The sequence below is a fragment of the Aphidius gifuensis genome, linkage group LG5, assembly GCF_014905175.1.
Source record: "Aphidius gifuensis isolate YNYX2018 linkage group LG5, ASM1490517v1, whole genome shotgun sequence".
NCBI classification, from domain to species: domain Eukaryota; kingdom Metazoa; phylum Arthropoda; class Insecta; order Hymenoptera; family Braconidae; genus Aphidius; species Aphidius gifuensis.
The window spans coordinates 339,670-358,758 of NC_057792.1; the positions used below are offsets into that span (position 1 = coordinate 339,670).

General features: G+C 27.3%; 1 protein-coding gene across 6 annotated transcripts in view; it reads left to right on the forward strand.

Annotated features, from left to right (window-relative positions):
- The first annotated feature begins 1,233 nt into the window (after positions 1-1,233).
- Positions 1,234-19,089, forward strand: part of LOC122856609 (gamma-aminobutyric acid receptor subunit beta) — an 81,277-nt gene continuing 63,421 nt past the window's right edge. For 3 of the 6 annotated variants that reach the window (XM_044158321.1, XM_044158325.1, XM_044158326.1), the window contains exon 1: positions 1,269-2,166. In XM_044158321.1, the coding sequence (XP_044014256.1) occupies positions 2,060-2,166 (107 nt within the window). In that variant the 5' untranslated portion in view covers positions 1,269-2,059. Of the gene's footprint in view, positions 2,167-19,089 lie in introns of all 6 variants that reach the window. The other 3 variants (XM_044158323.1, XM_044158324.1, XM_044158320.1) reach the window with 2 other exon arrangements.

Sequence of the window (19,089 nt, forward strand, 5' to 3'; positions counted from 1 at the left end):
GGACACAAACTAGATAGAAAATAAAAATCCCCCAAGACTTTTATAGATCAGTGTGCACTATGTGAATCTCAAGTATCGAAGAAACATGTATACACAAATACTTGAAAAATTTATACTTGAAATGATAATGATAACGAAAAAAAAAAAAAAAAAATGAATTAAGAAATTGCCAAAACAAAAATAGCTACAGTTTTGATTATTATTATTTTTTTTTTTTGCTTATTTAGAAGTAGCGTGACAGCTGAGTATAAAGTGAGTGAAAAAAAAAAAATAGAAATTAGTTTATGTGTGTGTTTGATTTTTCAAGGTCCTTGTGGAATACCAAAAAACTATATATATATACATATAAACAATCCCCCGAGATAATACATATTTTTTTATTTTGATGGAAAAAAAAAAAAGAAAAAGTTTTTATAGAAAAGAGAAAATGTGATTATTCAATATGAAAAAGATATATTAAATTAATTTAAAAAAAAAAAAAAAATATAAATAAATTGTAAACAATACTTTGATAAAAAATCTAGATATAAATTAAGGGATGAAAAATACAACATCAGTTTTTTTTTTTTTTTTTAATTCAACTGCGTGAATAAAGAAATTCTCATCGTTCCTTCTAGCGAAGCTAAATAAAAAAAGGGTCATCTTTGCTTTTATTTTTTGTTGCTCTTGTGAAGCATGCGTGGATATATGTGCGGGTGTATAAAACGCGTGCCAGAGGACAGTGGCCCATAGAAAACCAAGACATGTATAAAGAAAAGAAATGACAGAAAGGGAGGGAAAGAGAGAGAGGATGCTGTATAGGGATTTAGCCAAGTTCTAGTTTCGTCTCAACTCAACTATCTTGTGCTCGTGCCAGCCAAATAAGTAGACTATTTGCAAATGTATGTGTGTGTTGTGTGAAAAACATGGACTGATAAAGCGCCGGCGCAACGAACCAACAAACTAACAAGTAGGCTAGTAAGGGGGTTAAGGGGTTGGGGGTGTATAATAGGTGAGGGTAAATAAGGGGAGAATAGAGGCTTTATATAAAATAGGGGTAGTAGTGGTTATAGTATTGTTAGGCAGAGTAGTAGTGTTGGTGATGATAGAGATGAGGTTACAAGAGCCAAACACACTGTACAATACGAAAGATAAAAAGAGAAGAAACAAGTGAAAAGAGTAAAGAGGGTTCTATATTACTTGCAGAAGGGTGCATATAGAGGGTTGTTGAATTTGCAAATGGTGGTGGTAAATGCGACGGCGCTGTATGTCGGCCGGGACAGCCGTTAAGGCCGCCACTCCCGAGCGCGGTGTAGCGCGGGTGCGACCGTCCGAGAAATGTCCAGTGTAAGGATCAAAGTTAAGAGGAGCTACCGGCAGACCGGCGGCGCCAAGCAGGCTTCCGCTTCATAGAAGTGGACCCAAACGAGGCCCAAGCCACGACTGGGTCCCCCGTATTATATTTCAAAAAAAAAAAATAAATAAATATATTATCATAAATTAATCTATTTGTTTATTATTAATTTTATTGAAAATAAATTTTTTAATTTAGTCTAAAAAAAGAACGCAAATACATCAAGTTTTATCTAATTTGTTTTTATTTTTTTTTCTTTTTTTTTTATTTTTCCGGAAAATTTAAGTGACATTTAATATTGTGAATTTTATAAATGAAAAAAATTAAAAAAATGTTTAACAATAATAGACATGGTTGGACAAATAAAAAAATTATTATAAATTTTCATAAATAATATTTGTTTTAAAGAGCTGTGGTGACAATTAAAATAATTTTTTTTTTTTCTCAAGTGACATACTATTTATAAGTGTTTTAATTTTGTTGTGTTTATTTTAATTTTTTTTTTTATTTTTATAATTTAATTTATTATTAATTTAATCTTGAATCGTGTTTTAAAAAAAAAAAAAAAAAAAAACAACATGGAAAAATGATAATAAGTGTTGAGATATTTAGAAAAATAATCTAAATAATTTTTAAGTGTTTGTTGAAAAAAATAAAAAGTGGCGTGTGGCGTGAATTAATTAAAAAAAAAAAAACTAAAAATTTAACATCAACACAGTTTAATTGATGCTGATGAGAATGAAGTCTCACGCAGCCTCGTGGAGTTTTGCACTCCTTGCAGCAACCATTGCCCTTTTGCCCGCCACACATCGTTCGCCCTTCGTGCATGCCGCGTAAGTATCAAATATCATATTATATACAGGATAGATAGATATATATATTGTTATCTGATATTTCTCTGGTATTGACATTTTTGGGTCACACTGTAAATTGTGGGATAGTGACCATGGAACAATATATCCACGAGGGCTCTCTGTTATTGGTATTTGTGTCTAAAATTATTACACACACATGTATATTATATCATGACGATGACGATGATGATGTTGATGATGATGATGATGATGATAATATAAGAGCATGAGAACATTAAACGGTTGACTTACAAAGCAAATGAAACAGCAAAAGTTCATACATACTGTATAATTTCCTGTTACCCAGTCATCGTATGTACAAGACAAACCAAGTCAAACTGGTCTACTTGATCTTGTCTATATATTATATATAAGAACCTTCACTTGTCTCTTGTCAATAAATTTATCCAACACCCAATAATGAATATGTATATGTATGCACACAAATAGTTTAATAGCTAAACATCTATACAATGCAACAACAAAAGCTTTCTTCATTTTCTCCTTCATCTTCTTCTTCTTCTTCTTCTTGTTTTTGTTGTCCTGATTGTATCCAATAATCACGATTAAGCTAAATCTCCAAGCTTTATTCAACCTCTCTTTCTCAATCTATTTTCTTCTTATTCTTGAATTTTATATTTGAGTAAGCAAATAAAGTAAATACACTTGCATAACAATTCAAAACCACATCGACAAATCAAAAACCACAAAATCAATTTAAATGTATATTTATTTTTGTCTTATATAGTAATTAATGAATATTCTCATCACAAAATAAAATTTGTTTTTTTTTTTTGCATAATAAATGATAAAATCTACTTGATCAAATTGAAAAAATTTCAAGAGAATAAATTAAACTCTTGTGCTTTTATTTTTGTATTTTTATTTTCTTTTTAAATCTTGTTTCAAGTTGTGTGTGTGTGTGTATAATTAAATATTTTGTGTTTGTAATATCATGATTTCTGGTGCTAATCTGCGCTTTTGTGGTACCAATTGTGTTGATTCAGTTTGACAATCCAACCTCAAGTACCACCAGTCATCTCATGCATGCTGGATGACTGACATAGAGGTGGCCATTCGATTGATTTACATATATACACACACACGCACACACGCGATATTATATATATGTAATTTTTGAAATTTAGTTGTTCATTTTTTGAGCTTTTTTTCCATCATATTATCCATGTAATGGTGATTGAATAAATTCAAATAAATATGATATAATGTTGTATATGTTTAATCATTTTATGAAATCAAATCAATCATATCATTAATTATATACAATTAATTTAAATATGATTTAATTATTTCAATTTAATTACAATTTAATTAATTAACTCAACACGACGATAATTATTATTGTTAATTTTTTTTCATTTTTCATTTGAGTAAACAAATATTGTTTTTTTATTTATAAAAGTTAAAAAATAAAAAAGTCAAGAAGCAGTCAAGTATTTACGTTTTACTTTTTTTTTATTTTTTATTTTTTTTTCTGGAGTAGATCGTCTGTGGTATGGCATGGTTCTTTCCATCTTCTTGATTTGTGTTGTTAAAATAAGTGGTTTGTTTTGAAGTGCTGCTCTGCTGTTGGGTACCTTTTTTTTTTTTTTTTTTATTTTTATTTTTTCATCTTCTTTTTCATCTTCATCTTGTTTTTTTTTTGTTTCGTTATTATTATTTTGTTGTTTTTTTTTTTTTCTTTTCCGTTAATGCTCAGGCAGTCATTGGTCCAGCGATCTCGAAAGCGTCGTCATTTCCCCCTTCTCTTTAGTTGAGTTTGCTGCGGCCGCGAATCGATTTCGGGTCGAGCGTGGGCGTGCGTGCCAGAGTGTTTGTTGTGGAGGAAAACGGAAAACCCCTCTTGCCTTCCAACACCAGGCTTGGATACGAGGTGAACTAACGGCATCGACACGGTAAACAAATGTATGTAAAGCAACTAAGAGAGAAGTGCGCAGTTCTCTCTTTGAATTTTGTCTCTTTGTTATTAACATTTTCAGCATACACACAATCTTGTTCTCTCTATCATCATCATCATCATCATCATTATAGCCAAAAGAGCCTCCCTCTCATCTAAAAAATATAGCTGGGCTAGTTTCAATGTATTGCAAAATCGTGTATGTTGAATAACCAAGCTTGGCCAATGTTAATGTTTCCTAATTCTCTCTCAACTCCTGTATTTCTATTTTCTCCTCAAAAGTTTCCCCTTTAAACCCCTCAATTATTTTTGCCTCTCTGCCAATTACCTTATACACCAACCCTCATTAAATGTTTTTCCATTTTTTTTTATTTAAAAACATATACTGTGTGTATATATAAATACCGTATATGATAGATCGTTAATTATTATCTTGATGAAAAAATTAAATAAAAAAACTTTTAGGTGAGACAAATTTTCGATTAAAGTATATAGCATGCTGTGATAAATATTTGAGGTATATCGCGTGTCTGAATAATTACCTGGGGAATAATATATACTTCAAGATATTTATGTGTAGATATAGAATATTAATAAATCATTTGTATAAATAGTAGAAAATCAGCGTTAAGAAATATTTCGAATGATTTTGTTTACTTAATTAATGACCTCTTGAAATTGTTGAATTTAATATTGAAAAAAAAAAAGTTCATAGTCACGTAGCACAATAGCTCTGATGGAATTAATAATGTAAATTATTTATATTATTTATTTTTTGACGTGTTTAATACATATAAATTATTGGTCTTACTTAAATGAGATTATGGATCTTGAAAAAACAAAAAAATATATGTGTCACACACAATGATTACAAAATACCCAAGATAAATGACACTTTTATTATTTCATTTTAAAAATAATAAAAAATAGCGCGAATCTTTTGCCAATTTTGTCTTTTAAAAAGCCATTACTGAAACATCGACAATCCTGGTTACTTTGACAAGTATACAACGGAATTGAGGTGAGATAAATTTATTTTTTTTTCTAGCAAAAAAGTGGATAACAAAAAAAAAGTTTAAGAAAAAATAAATAAAAGTAGTTAAGTAAAAAAAAAAAAAAATAAAAATAAGATAGTGAAATCTACTTAGAGTGTCGATAAGTAAGTTTAAACTTGTATATTCTCCTCCTTTGAAAGTGGCACAATGTAAATACATGATTCGTGGCTTAAAACGATGAAAAAAATAAAAAAAATAAATATATTTTAACGTTCTTTGAACTTTAAAATAAAAAAAATAAAATGTATCTATCCAAAAAGTCTTTTATTTGGTATAGAAATTATATAGAATTTTTTTTCTATCCATATGTTCATGAAAATATATGTAAAAATAAAAAAAAAAAAGGCTAGGTTTGTACTTTGAAAAAATTACCTGAAAATATATATAACTCTCCATCAGCTACATCAGCACCAGCACCAGCATCAAAAGTAGTTTGTGGTAGAAAAAAAAAAAAAAAAAATCTGAAGAGCAAAATCCCAACGTGTTGACGATGCGGGTTGAGAGAAAAATTTTTATGCAAAAGTAATGGTGTTTTTGTATTGGAGACGAAAGCATCTGTATGCTGTTGATGTGTTGGAATAAAAAAAAAAAAAATAAACAAAACTTTCAAAGCAACTTTTCTGTACTCTAGAATTTAGCTATCTATATGTTATCAAACTCGCTTGATCAAAGTCACGTGGCACTTGGACATTTTTTAAAAAACATTATCTGTATCAAAAAAAAAAAAAAAAAAATAACAATGTATTTAAAACGATATGAAAAAACATTGATTATATATTGACAAAAAATAAAATAACTTTTTTTTTAAGTATAACAATAATAATGATGATGAAGAAAAAAAAAATAAATAAAAAAAAAATACAAAAAGAGAGAGAGAGAGAGAGAGATTGATGATGAACGACACTTTATGGTTTTTGACTCGTTGAATTTTGTGCTGGATCGATCGTGGTGAGGGTAAAAGTAGAAGCAGTAGTAGTAGTCGTGGTATAGTCAGTCGAAAATTTGGGATCAGGATGCAGCTCCTCCCTAGCCAAGAGCTTCTCCCGGCCAACTTTATGACTCTGGCTGAGTTGGTCTTGGTGTGTGGTGGTTATGCTACTGCTCTTGCTACTGGTGCTTATTTTTTCTTTGTTCATTTTCATTCTTCGTATCTTCGTTTACAGACTATGCCACACCTCAAGGCATAATAGTAAACCAGCACGTGATTCGCTTTAACTAGATTCCCCTGTGGACCCTCGTGCATTTATTGCAAAGTAGAAAGACGATGAAAACCATACCAAATGCTTTAACACACAAGAACAAAAATAATAAAATGAAAAAAAAAACAGTTAAAAAAGAAGGAAAAGAAGGAGAAGATGATGATGATGATGATGATGATGATGTTATAATACAATTTATATACATAGTTATGAATTCTGTGGGTGTTTCATGTTAAATCCTGTTAGATCCTATGATCCCCATGTTCAATGAACGGTCAGTGTCTAGGATCAAATGCTTTCAATAACAAACAAAGACCACAATATTTCATCCACAAAAACCATTATTAAATAATTAATAATAATTTTTAATTAAATTATAAATATAACATTTATATTCTATTCATATATACATGTATATTTTATATTTGATAAAAAAGAAAATATTTTTTCTTGGTTGTATTTTGGTCGAGTGATTATCAATATTGACATGCTTCTTATTCATTTTCCACCTGTTTTCCTCTTTTACATCCAGTACCTTGGACAAGTACCATTTCAAACAACATTCCCTCGAGCTAAAAATATATTTAAAAAAAAAAAAAAAACTTGACAATACAGCCAACAACAGCATCACCAACTGTAGTGCATTGTATCAGTGATCGTAGTAGAGTACTTGAGATGAGAAGTGTTCTACTCACGTCAACGTGGCAAAGCTCCAAATTTTCATGTATATAGTTTTATTTTATCGTTACCATTTTAAACTTTTAAAACTCATCCAGTCTTTTACCAACACAACACAATAATAATATATCAGTGTGTGTGTCAATTTATTGTCTATAAATTGTGTCATTCAACATATCCACTTTGAATAACTTGGATTACACCAATAAGACAAACTTGTTATTTAAATTTAAAATATATATTTCTTTTTCTTATCATAGATTAATAAATTTTGATAAATATTATACCTGTTGTTGTATATCAACTGACTGAATCAAGTGTTAACAAGTACTCAAGGCTGATTTACAATTTGATAAAACAAATAAATGTTGGCCAATCATTGCGGTCTTCTTGTTAACATTTCATTTGATATTTTGGTTTTATTATTTATCATTCTATGAATATTAAATTCAAGTCTTCAAATAGAATAAATAATAAAAAAGAAAAGGTAAATATAAACGTTATGTCGATCAGCCAATTTCCCTATCACCAAGAATAAATAAAAAATGTATTATTTCCAAGAGTTAATGTCAAGCCGACTTTATATACTATAAATTGACGGACAATATGATTTACTTTGTATTCTTGAGTTTCAACAACAACAACAACAACAACAACACTCAAAGAAAATAAACTTATTTTATTTCAACCTGTCAGTGTATATGTATTATTGTTTGTTCAATATTTTTATGAATTATTTGATGGATCAAGTTATGATTTATATATATCAATTTTGTTGTTATTTATATTGACATGATATTTTGTAAATTTATATATGATGCTTAACTTAATCTTGACAGATTGACAGTTGATAAAATTAATCAAATTTAATTTAAATTTGTTTATTTATTTTGAATAACATGAGTCAGTATAATGATTAAATGGTTCTTTAATGAGAACCAATTTCAAATGGTGGGTTTTATCAAATAAATTTACTATTTGGATAATCAGTGTGGCCAACAATGTAGAGCCGATTAAATTCAAGTTTACATATTATGGCAATATATATATGTGTGAATGTTGACCTAGTAATTTAATGATTTCACATTTACAAACACACACACACATCAATATAACAGACAAACATCAGTGGCATGTTTTATACTGACTACTTTTGATCCTTTAAATTATTTCGAAAAAAAAATATATATATATTTTAAAGCATAATCTAGGTGCTTTAAGTTGTAAAATTTTGGATTATTTGACTTGTGTTTATTGGAGAAGAGAAATACCATTTATATTTATTTGAGAAATAATAAAAAAAAAGTTTCAAGATTTCTTTGGGGAATCGAAAAAGTCAATGATAAAATCGAAAATTGCTAGTCTTGCTAACATCATCACGTGGCTGACTATATTCCAAACTTTGAAAATCTTTCAATCACCATCAACATCAAATCAATCTTATTTACCGTTTTTTTTTTTCTTTTTCTTTTATTATTTTAACTTTTAGTAATTTTCTCGGTCAAAATAATCTTGTTTGTTTTATTTTTTTTTTGATATAATGACTTTTATTATTATTATTATTATTATATTTAAAAAAAAAAAGAAATTGACCTAAATTTAAAGAAACATTGTTTACCACTTGAGTGTTATTATTTTTTGATAAACAAATAAATAATCGAAAAATAAGATGATTGTTGCCAAGTTAAATAAAAAATTCAAAGTGTGCACAAATATTTGATATTGCGATATAAATTTTTTATATAAACATTATTTTAAGAAGTGAATAAAAAATTTATTTTCATGATTATTATTATTATTTTTTTTGAAAAAAAGCATTGCGGTATTTGTGCGGAAATAAATAGTCGACGGGCGTCTGCAAACAAGTGATGCATATTTGATAGTAAGCGAATATTAATGCTAGCTTACGGTGGTTGGGTGATTGATGAAATGGTGTCGAGCTAGCCTCCAGGCAATTTATATTTCACTATCAAAATCATCATTCCAACGAAAGCACCTTTTTTAGTTTCAATTTTTTCAATTTTTCATCGAAAATTACTAGCCGATAAGTTTTTACAAATTTCAGTCGTAAAAAACCCAATATTTGTCACTTTATTTATTTATAATTAACACTATCTCGCCAATGTTTATATTCAAAATATTTATTTTTCATTCAAGATCATTTCTTGAGCTGCTTTTTTTTATTTCTTTCTTGATTATATAGACACGACAAATATTTTCTTCAATATAATTTCCATGATATATTTGTTTTCTTTTCTTTTTTTTTTTTTTTTTTTTTTTTTCAAGTTTGAGTGACTGAGTGATATTGAAGGGCACCCTTCAGCCCATCAAGATAGTAAACATATATTTTTTTATTTATAAAAATCATGATTCGTTATAGAAATATTATACGAGGTAAAATCTAATTTTCAGTTGTAAAAAATACCATGTTGACAGCAATGAAAAACAACGGAAAAAAAAAATAAATAAAAAAATGAGAAATTGTGTTATTCTATCCCACGAGAATCATACCGGAAAACATATGCATCACACACACTGAATAACTTATTTAAAAGGATACATGAATCTTCATTTATGTGCAAATCGAATATATTTTTTTATTTTACAAAACAGAATAACATCCGTTGTTGTAAATGCCAAGACAGTCTATTATTTTTTTTTTTTTAATTTAATTTTTCATTTGACATAAATAAAATAATTATAAAAAATTATTATTATTAAAAAATAAAAATAGATAAACAAAAGATATATAGAAAAATATATTTAATTCGTCCTTATTTAAAATCAGGTCAGATATGGACTCATTGATTCAGTGCACGAATCAATTATTTGTATTCAGGAAGCAATTCGTGGTCGGCTTTGAAGAGGGCCTCTTTTAATATATATATATATATATCTACAACTATCTATACATACAGATGAAATTCTCGCCAATTGAGAGTATTGGTAGTAGTATAAATCGGATTTCAATTCGCTTCACGCCCCTAGACTGATCGTGTTCCTCTAATCAAACCGCCTTCAGAATCGTCTCAACGGGTACCCGCACTCTCTGTGTCATCGAGGTCTCACACCTATACACAGCTTTTAAAATAAAAAGAAATTATAAAAAAATATAAATTACTGACCCAGAGGAATTGAATTTATCATGCATGTTCAACATAAAAATGCAAAAATTCAAATCAAAGTATAACTCAAATAATTGATGATTATTTTTTTTTATTTTTAAAAGTTTATTTTCTTTTTTGACTCTTTGGATTATTTGATAAAATTATTAAACTATTAAATATTTTCTGTAGTATAAATTTTCGAAATTATACAAATAGAATTTCTGTCATTACAAAGTTTTATATTTTGAAAAGCTTCTGTATATCAAAAGGGTCCCATTCGTGCAAAAACTTTGTTGCACACTTAACTCACCTTTATAAACTTTCAACTGTATTGCTAAATATATATAAAATTATTCAAAGCAAATGCTCAACAATATATATACAGATAAATATAATAATACTTTTTTTTTTTTTTTTTTTTTTTTGGAATAAAATAAAGCTAAATTTTAAAGTGAAAAAAAAAATAAAAATAAAGTTTCCTTTCTTGAAAAAAAATAAAGATAGTAATACTAAAAAAAAAAGTAAGAAAAATATATATAATATTTATAGATGAAAGTAATAGATGAGTCAGGACAAAATTTGGACACATTTTCTACCTACATTTGAGTTTTAAAGTTTTGACAAAGTATGTAGATAAAAAAAAAATTGAAAAAAGGGTTGAGAAGTATAAAATGAAAACGCTTAACATTGTAACAATGGTATATATAAATTGGTATTTTGAAGGAAGCCTTCACTTTTGTGTATGTATATACGATCATGAGAAGAGACTTTTAGTTGTATTAGTAGTGGAAAAACTTTGTTTTACCCAATTCCTTTGTACGTACTGGCAATTGGAGTGAGCAACCTTCTCAAAAACACCCCCTGCTACTCTAAGAGTTAACTCAACGTCATTTTGTTTTAACATATACATACATATACCACTTTAAATTCACTTTACAAATTACAATGCAAAAATAATTGTTAATACAAGAATAATATACAAAATTTATTATTTTTATTTTAATTAAAAAGATAGTTATATTTAATTATTCATTAAATATTAACAATATCTATTTAAATATTTATTTTATTCTTTATCGTTTAGCTGAAATGTGGTTAGAGAAGAAAAAAAATCTTAAATCAACCGATAATATTGGAATTTGTAAAAATTTATATATTAATTATTTATTTGAAGCATTATTTTATTTATTAAAAAAAAAAGCTTTAGCTTTATTAAATATTTTGAAAAATTGGAAAATTAATGAATCGTTGTATGAAAAAAAAAAAAATCAGTTTAATATTTAGCTAGATGTATATAAATTTAGTATTATGTTCAAATGGAAATAGTTGATGTCTTGAAAACGACATTGCATAGGAAGCTTTCATTAACAAGTTACATAGGCATGTGTCTTGACGATGCAAGCTTGCATGAAAATACAACAGGGTTAGATGAAAGCTCATGTATATAAGCAAAGGCACTGTGAACGAACATAACATAGCACACATATATATATATATATATACAAAAAACAAAATACATATCTGTATATGATGGCGAAGAGAGAGAGAGAGTATACTCTACTTTGCAAGCTTGTTTATGACTAAAGTACTTCTTTATGGGATACCTTCTTTTATAAACGATACTATCCTCTACTTACACATTAAATTCATAATGCACATGTATAACTAACAGTCACAATTTTTTTTTCATTTAAAAATCATAATTTTCTATTTTATATACATAAAGCTGGCCTTTATTTTTTATTTTTATATTTTCAGTTACATTTTTTTTTATAACTTTAAAAGATAAAAAAATATATATGAAATAATATTTTTTAATAAAAAATAAAAAGGCAATGTATACCACCACCGAGAGTTTGGTCATATCAATTTAACGATTCTAAATTTTTTTTTTTCTTTTTTTACTCTGAAAGCATATGGGAAGTAATTCAGGATAAAAAAAAAAATAGGTCATGGGTCAGAAACCTATACTCTAAATCAATAATATTACTGGATGAGTCAGCTTATATATATATTATATTTTTTTTTTTTTTTTTCATTTTATTACTTATTTTATTATAATTCTGCATTACTGCAGTAATGTCAAATAAATAATTTTAAGTATATATTTAAAAAAATAAATAAAAAAAAAAGCTGTTATGCGTGACTTTTTACTATTAAAATTAAGACCTCAATATTAAATGTAACTTAAATATGTTAAGAAGGAAAAAAAAATGAAAGAAAAAAAACGTGATTATCAATCGTTAATTAAAATAAAAAATAATGAGAGTAAAAAATTGTGTATATGTGTTTGATAATAATTTTAATTTAAAAAAAAAAAAAATAATAATTTTCTTTTAACATGAAAATTTATGATAAGAAATATTTGTAATATTAAAGTTTAATGTCTAAAAATAAATTTAATAGTTGAAAATTAAATGTATTTCAAGTAAATTTTATATTTTTCACTTGTGTAATATAAAATAAAATTTGTTGAATAGCATAATACGACATTGAAAAATGTAAAAAAAAAAAAAAAAAATGTCAAAATATCTGTGCAGTGTGAAAGTTGTTTAAAAAAATGAAAAAGGATTATTTAAAATAGTGTTGGAAGCTTACCAGATTAAATAGACAAAAGTAGATTAATTAGACGAGGTGACATAAAGACAAGGCTATATAATGTATTTGGTGAGGGATGAACACAAAGAATGACCAACCAACTGGCTTGCAATGTCACTGTATTTCAGATGTTATGTTCTGCCTTTTGGCTGGATATCAAGCCACGAAGGATACACACAATGTTCATTTTCAAACTTGGCCATATGTGAAAATCTCATGTGGACAATGTTATACATGAATATACATGTATGTGTGTATAAAAATGGCTATATACACACAAAGGTGTGGCTAGTTTCACATTTATTTAATATACATGTATATACTCAACTGCAGCACTGTACACTTTGATACATACACATTGTGAGATGAGACAGATTATACTACGCGTTGTACACTGTGAGAAAAAATATGTCGAGCGTAAATCCACATTATTGTATTATCCAATTTGTGGCTTTACGTCAGCTTGTTATATCATACATATAAAGTTAAAAAGAAAATTAATTTTTTTTTCCCTTTTAAATATTATCATACAGCTGATTGAAAAAAAAAGTTGATTATTTTCTTGACACACAAGAATATATTCTAGTTAATTAAAATAAATAAAATAAAACACACGATTAACTTAGAGGTCGCGAGGATTAGACGAGCCTGCAGTGTTTAACACCTCGGATTAATAAGCAGGTTAATTATTGTAGCCAATTATTATACACGATATAATCCACTTTAAAAGGGAAAAAATAAAATAATAAATCTTATTTTAAATAGTCAATACACATTTACATTGTCAAGTTGTTTTGTATATTATTTTTTATATTTATATTGTTAAAGTTTGTAAATTGTGATAAAATTTAATAGCTTTATAATAAATTGTGTTATGTATCTGTGCTATAATCAATTTATATTATTTTGTGTCTGTGTGTTTGTGAGAATAACAAAAAGTCAATGTTCAAAGTACGTGACATGTAACTCATAATACCAATTAAACGTGCGAAAGTACTGAAATTTTGGTATTGCACATGATAAACTGAGTAATGCTATAGTTGAGAATAAAAAAATATCCATGTAAATTTAAATTATATTTGCAACAAATAGTTAAAATTAACGTGAAAACTTTGATGAATAATAATTATTTTAGCTAAAATTATAGTTTCTTTTTTTTATTTTATTTTGATTGGTATATTAATTTTTTTTCCATGTATTGACGTGATTATACTCAGAGGAATACAATGAAACACCCATTAATTTTTTGCATCTATTAATTTACATTATCATATTTAAAATAAAAAAAAAATAATAATAATAACAAAGTTTAAATTTGTAAAAAAACGAGCTATACCACTGTGTCCAGTAGATTTTTATTAAACGTGTTAAAAACTTATTTTAAAATTCATTCACCACCACGATAGTAAATACATGTATATATATAGGAAAGGCGACGAAAATTGGAAAACCACATTAACCACTATCCAGACAAATGAAATTATAAGGTTGGAAAATTTAGTGGATGTACAACAAATACTGTCACTTTGATAATGACTATAACCAAGAAGTCCAGTAAAATATTATTATTATTATTATTATTATTATTTATATTTAATCATCAGATAAATTAAAAATTTTATCATTTTGATATTGGATTTTGTCGTTGTTTTAATTTATTGCAATCAGTTTTGTCTCCTCCTATTTTACTGATTACTTTTTCATAAATTAAAAATGATATTACTATGAATAATTGAAAACTGTTATGTTTATTATTTTCTGTGCTTTTAAAAAAATATATAGGATATTTTTTTAAGCTAGAGCAGTTTGTCAAGTTGTTGTTAGTGTACAATAAACTATCTCATGTGACTGTTGAATATGAAAAATTTATGTCATGACTCATGATCAGATGTCACTGGCACTAGTATATTTTTACCAAATGTGCCATTAAAAATTATTACCCAAAATAGAGAGACATTCAAATATATATAGGTTATTTATCAAAATAAAAATGATAATCGCACGATTAACCACAAAAAATAAACACCACGTCAAACTAGGAATAAATAAATGGCATTGCAGTAGAGATTTTGTCGGCAAAAAAAAGGAAAAAAAAATAAAACCGGATACATATAGAGTCGGAAGGTAGTCGAGAGTTATAGAGCAGATTTAATGTTGCAACTAATGCACCGAGTGCTCAGCATGCAAGTCCGACAAGCACAGTTGTAACATATATATTAAACAAGTGCAGTAGTGTTGGTAGTAAGCAGTTGAGATAGCCTCTGGATAAATACACCATGTGGCAAAATTTCTATCTCTTTAAACATTAATCATTTTTATATTTTAAAAAATTTCATCCATTTTGTCATGTTGTTAAAATTTTACAATCAATTAAATTCATTTATTTAAATGTATACCAATGATCTTGATTTCGTGTATAGTGTCAAGTTGAAATGCATAATTTTTGACACCCTCATATTGATCTTGTTGTACGTGTGCAAGTCTTTATATATAAATTGTTGGCTATATTACTGAAATACATGAAATTGTTAGTGGCTAGCAACGATGCCTTCAATTGAATTCCATACGATCAACTGACACTTGGCCTGTTTGTTCGCATGTGTTATATCACTAGTCATTTGTTCAATTTTACATGTGCATCATCATACAAATCGGGGGTGTCTATTTCATATTAATAAATATTTTTAAGTCATATATTTATTGTATAATTAAAAAAACTTAATGAAAATTAATGATAAAGTGAAACATGTTTGTGGTTTGTTTGCTTGTTAAAAATAAAATATAAAATAATTCTAGACAAGTAGAGAATGCATACATGTTTGTTTCTTTCAGCAATGTCGAGAATAAATGAGTGGGGGGGTCGATGTCGGTCTGAAGGGGTGTTTGCGTGCAGCCTTGACATGGCCCAAGAAATCAATGGGACCTCCAACTAAACACACACACACACACACACAAGCCTCTCACTATCGTGTGTATATTCCATAAGTGCCCTCCTCTTTCTAGCCTTAACAATTTTCATCCCACTTAACTTTTTTTATAATAATTTCTTTTTTTTTTTTTTCATTTTGCACATTCAATTTTTTGACGAAAAAATTGTGTTGATCCACTGGTCGAGTCTATTTTTTTTTAAAAAACCAAACCAGACAGTTGAGCCAATTGAAAAATAAAAAAAAATCAAGACTGGCAAAAAATAAAATAGAAAGCAAAAAAAGTTAAAGAAAAATACAAAGTCGTTGTTATTCCACCAAAGACAAAGTCACATCGGAAACATGGCTTGCTTTATTCACCAAAAATAAAAATAATAAATGAAGAAAAAAAAAAATACTAGTAAGATTGAATCGAAGAAAATATCCAGGACGCTCATTTTTTTTTTTTTTTTTTTTCTTGCATCCTGAAGGAAGATAAAATTTATATACTGTTGCAGCAGATACATGGAAAATAAATAATACATCAAAGCAGAGAAAAAAAGATATAAAAAAATACATATATATGTGTGGACCACCAGAGTAAGCAAGAGGTGGCCAAAATCAATTATGAATCGGTTGAAGAATTCACAATGTTATCGATGATAAATATAAAAATTGTAAATAAAAAAATATTGGGCTATGCGAAAGAGCAGATGCAGAGTTTTGATGCAGGCTTGGTTTTAACCCACACACACACGTATACGTATTTTGATTGTCTTTATATATATTTATTTATTTTGTCTCTTTTTGTGTTACGTAACAGCCAGACATATCAGTGGGCCTTGACATGCGGGCTAGGTTGTGCCAATCAATGCGAGGCCATCAGCCTCTACCAGTTGTCTGTGGCCCTGCTACATACTTGAGCTCTATGTACTATATTTTTGTTAACTTATTTTTAACAATAACACTATCACTAAATAATTTATAATATTTTAATTTTCATAAATTTCCAATACATATCGTAGCAAAATAATATTTATCAGAGCTTTTGTGCTTTTTTTTGTTATTTTTTCTCAACACTATTGTGATTAGCAAAAATTAAAAAAAAAATGTTTATATTATATACATGACATTAAAGCTGTTATTTAAACTATTAAAATTAAAAATATAAATAAAATTTTGCCTCGAGGTTTGTTGGTGTATTACAAATTACAAAGAGCCACTTCATTTTATTTAATCGTGTTGTGGTTGCTTGACACGCTAATGGACTAGTGATATAATTAACCATATTTTTTATCGTTGCACCAGCTTAATATATTTTTTAAAATAAAAACAAATAAATATATATAACAATTTTATAATACCTTCATTTATCTTTCTATAATTATTCTGTTTTTTTTTTCTACAAATCAAAGCTACACGAAATTTTCTCAATTATTTTCTTTTTTTTTTTTTTCGTAAACCAAAGCAGTCATTGTGAAAAATATCACGCGATTAAAATGCTCAATGGTGCAATGTGGCTTGTATAAACGTGATATCATTGATTTTATAATTTTTTTTTTCTTTTTTTTACCGATCATTAAATGTGATTATTTTGATAGTGCCGAGTAATTCAACTTGTAGATATTTCAACATGAAAAAAAAAAAAAAAATAAATAATAGATATAAATGAAAAACCTTTCTAAGCACAAATAAAAATTATATTTTATACCAAAGAGAAAATAACAATAAATATAAAAAATAATAAAAAATAAAAAAGTGAATATAAGGATAAATAGTAAATTGAAAAAGAAAAAAAAAAAAAATAAGATGGTGTATATTTTTTAGTTGGATGTAATGGTGTTTACTGATGTGGAGAGTAGAGTATGAGCTTAACGGGTGTATTGGCAATGTATGAGTGTAATAAAAGAGCTTTCTAGGGCGCATTAAGGTAATTCGTTCGTGTCGCGGTTCGCCGAGGCCTGCACATGGCTTCAGATGCCGACCACTTCGTAGGTGCTTTTTTGCCAAAGCACACTTTTCGCACATTTTTTTTTTTTTTCGGTTTTTTATTATTATTATAAATGTATATACATACAGAGACACAGACATCATCTCCATCACGAAAAGATAGAGAGACAACTTGAAAAAAAAAAAAAAAATCCTTCATACAACAACATTTTTGCATTTATATTTTTTTTTATTATGATATTATTTTTTTTTTTTTAACTTTTGACGTTATACCACAATAAGGTAAAAAATATTGTGGTGTTACTCTAAAAATGTCACACAAACTATATATTTATTATTGTTATTATTTTCATGTGACACTTTGCTGACTTTTTAGTTTTAAAAAAAGGAAAAAAAATGTTTTATAAATTTATTTTTAAATTATGAAAATTATTATTCAAATAATTTAATATTATTATGTGTGTTTTATTAATTGTTTAAAAGTTTATTATGTATTTAAGCTGATGCATAATTGACTACTGGTCAGTTGATGGTAATTTCAATTCACATTTAAACACTAAAATATGTCACAATACCTCAGAGAGAACAAAAGACAGATCCTGAAATATACACAAGTATATGTATAGAGAGAGGGAGGGAGAGAGTACAGAGGTACTCAATTACGTAAATTTGCCTGGTCTGGTGAGAACAAGTTGAAGTTTAGTGATCGTGATATATAGTATACTGGGGGTTTTCGAAAGCTTCTAGAATTACCAGTGGGGAAAGTGGACGTACTCGAGCGGATTAAATGGAAAGCGGATGTGAATGTTGATGGTGTAAATCTTGTGAGTGTGTGATGTTTAAATTTTACCAACTAAAATATTGTACACATACACACACACACACATATACTGACAAAATAATATTAAGCTCTTCAACTAGCAGAAATTTTGATGACTGATTTACTTCCCTTAATGTTTTTTTATTCATAAAAAAAATAAAAATTCAGCCTCTTGAAGAATTTTTTTTTTTTTTTAATGCAGCTTTTTTTATGTTGAAAAAAAAAATAATAAAAAGATTGTTATCACAATCTGGATATCATATTCTAATTCAAGTTGAGGGAGGAATAATTTAGCATTTTCGAGGGCACTTGTTATATACTTGGCACTGCTCAGTTTTTTTTTTCGTACCTTGAGAATATATTTCAAGTTAATCAATATATCCTCGACTTTCACTTGTTTTAAATTAAATAATTTTCTTTTTTTTTTTTTTTTTTTTTGAAAAAACTTGATCTCAAAAGTCAATAAAAAATTTACAGAAAAATTAATAATTAAATATATTAAAAGAAAAGTTTTTTTATCAATTTTTTTGGGTTAAAAAAAACGAAGGTGGATGGGGTCAGCAGCAAATGTTTTCGACAGTAACGCGTTGCACGTAGAATTTGGGGCTCAGTTGGAAGTTTGCGTTTAAAGATTTATTACAGATACGGAAGTATTTTCTGAAATAAAAAAG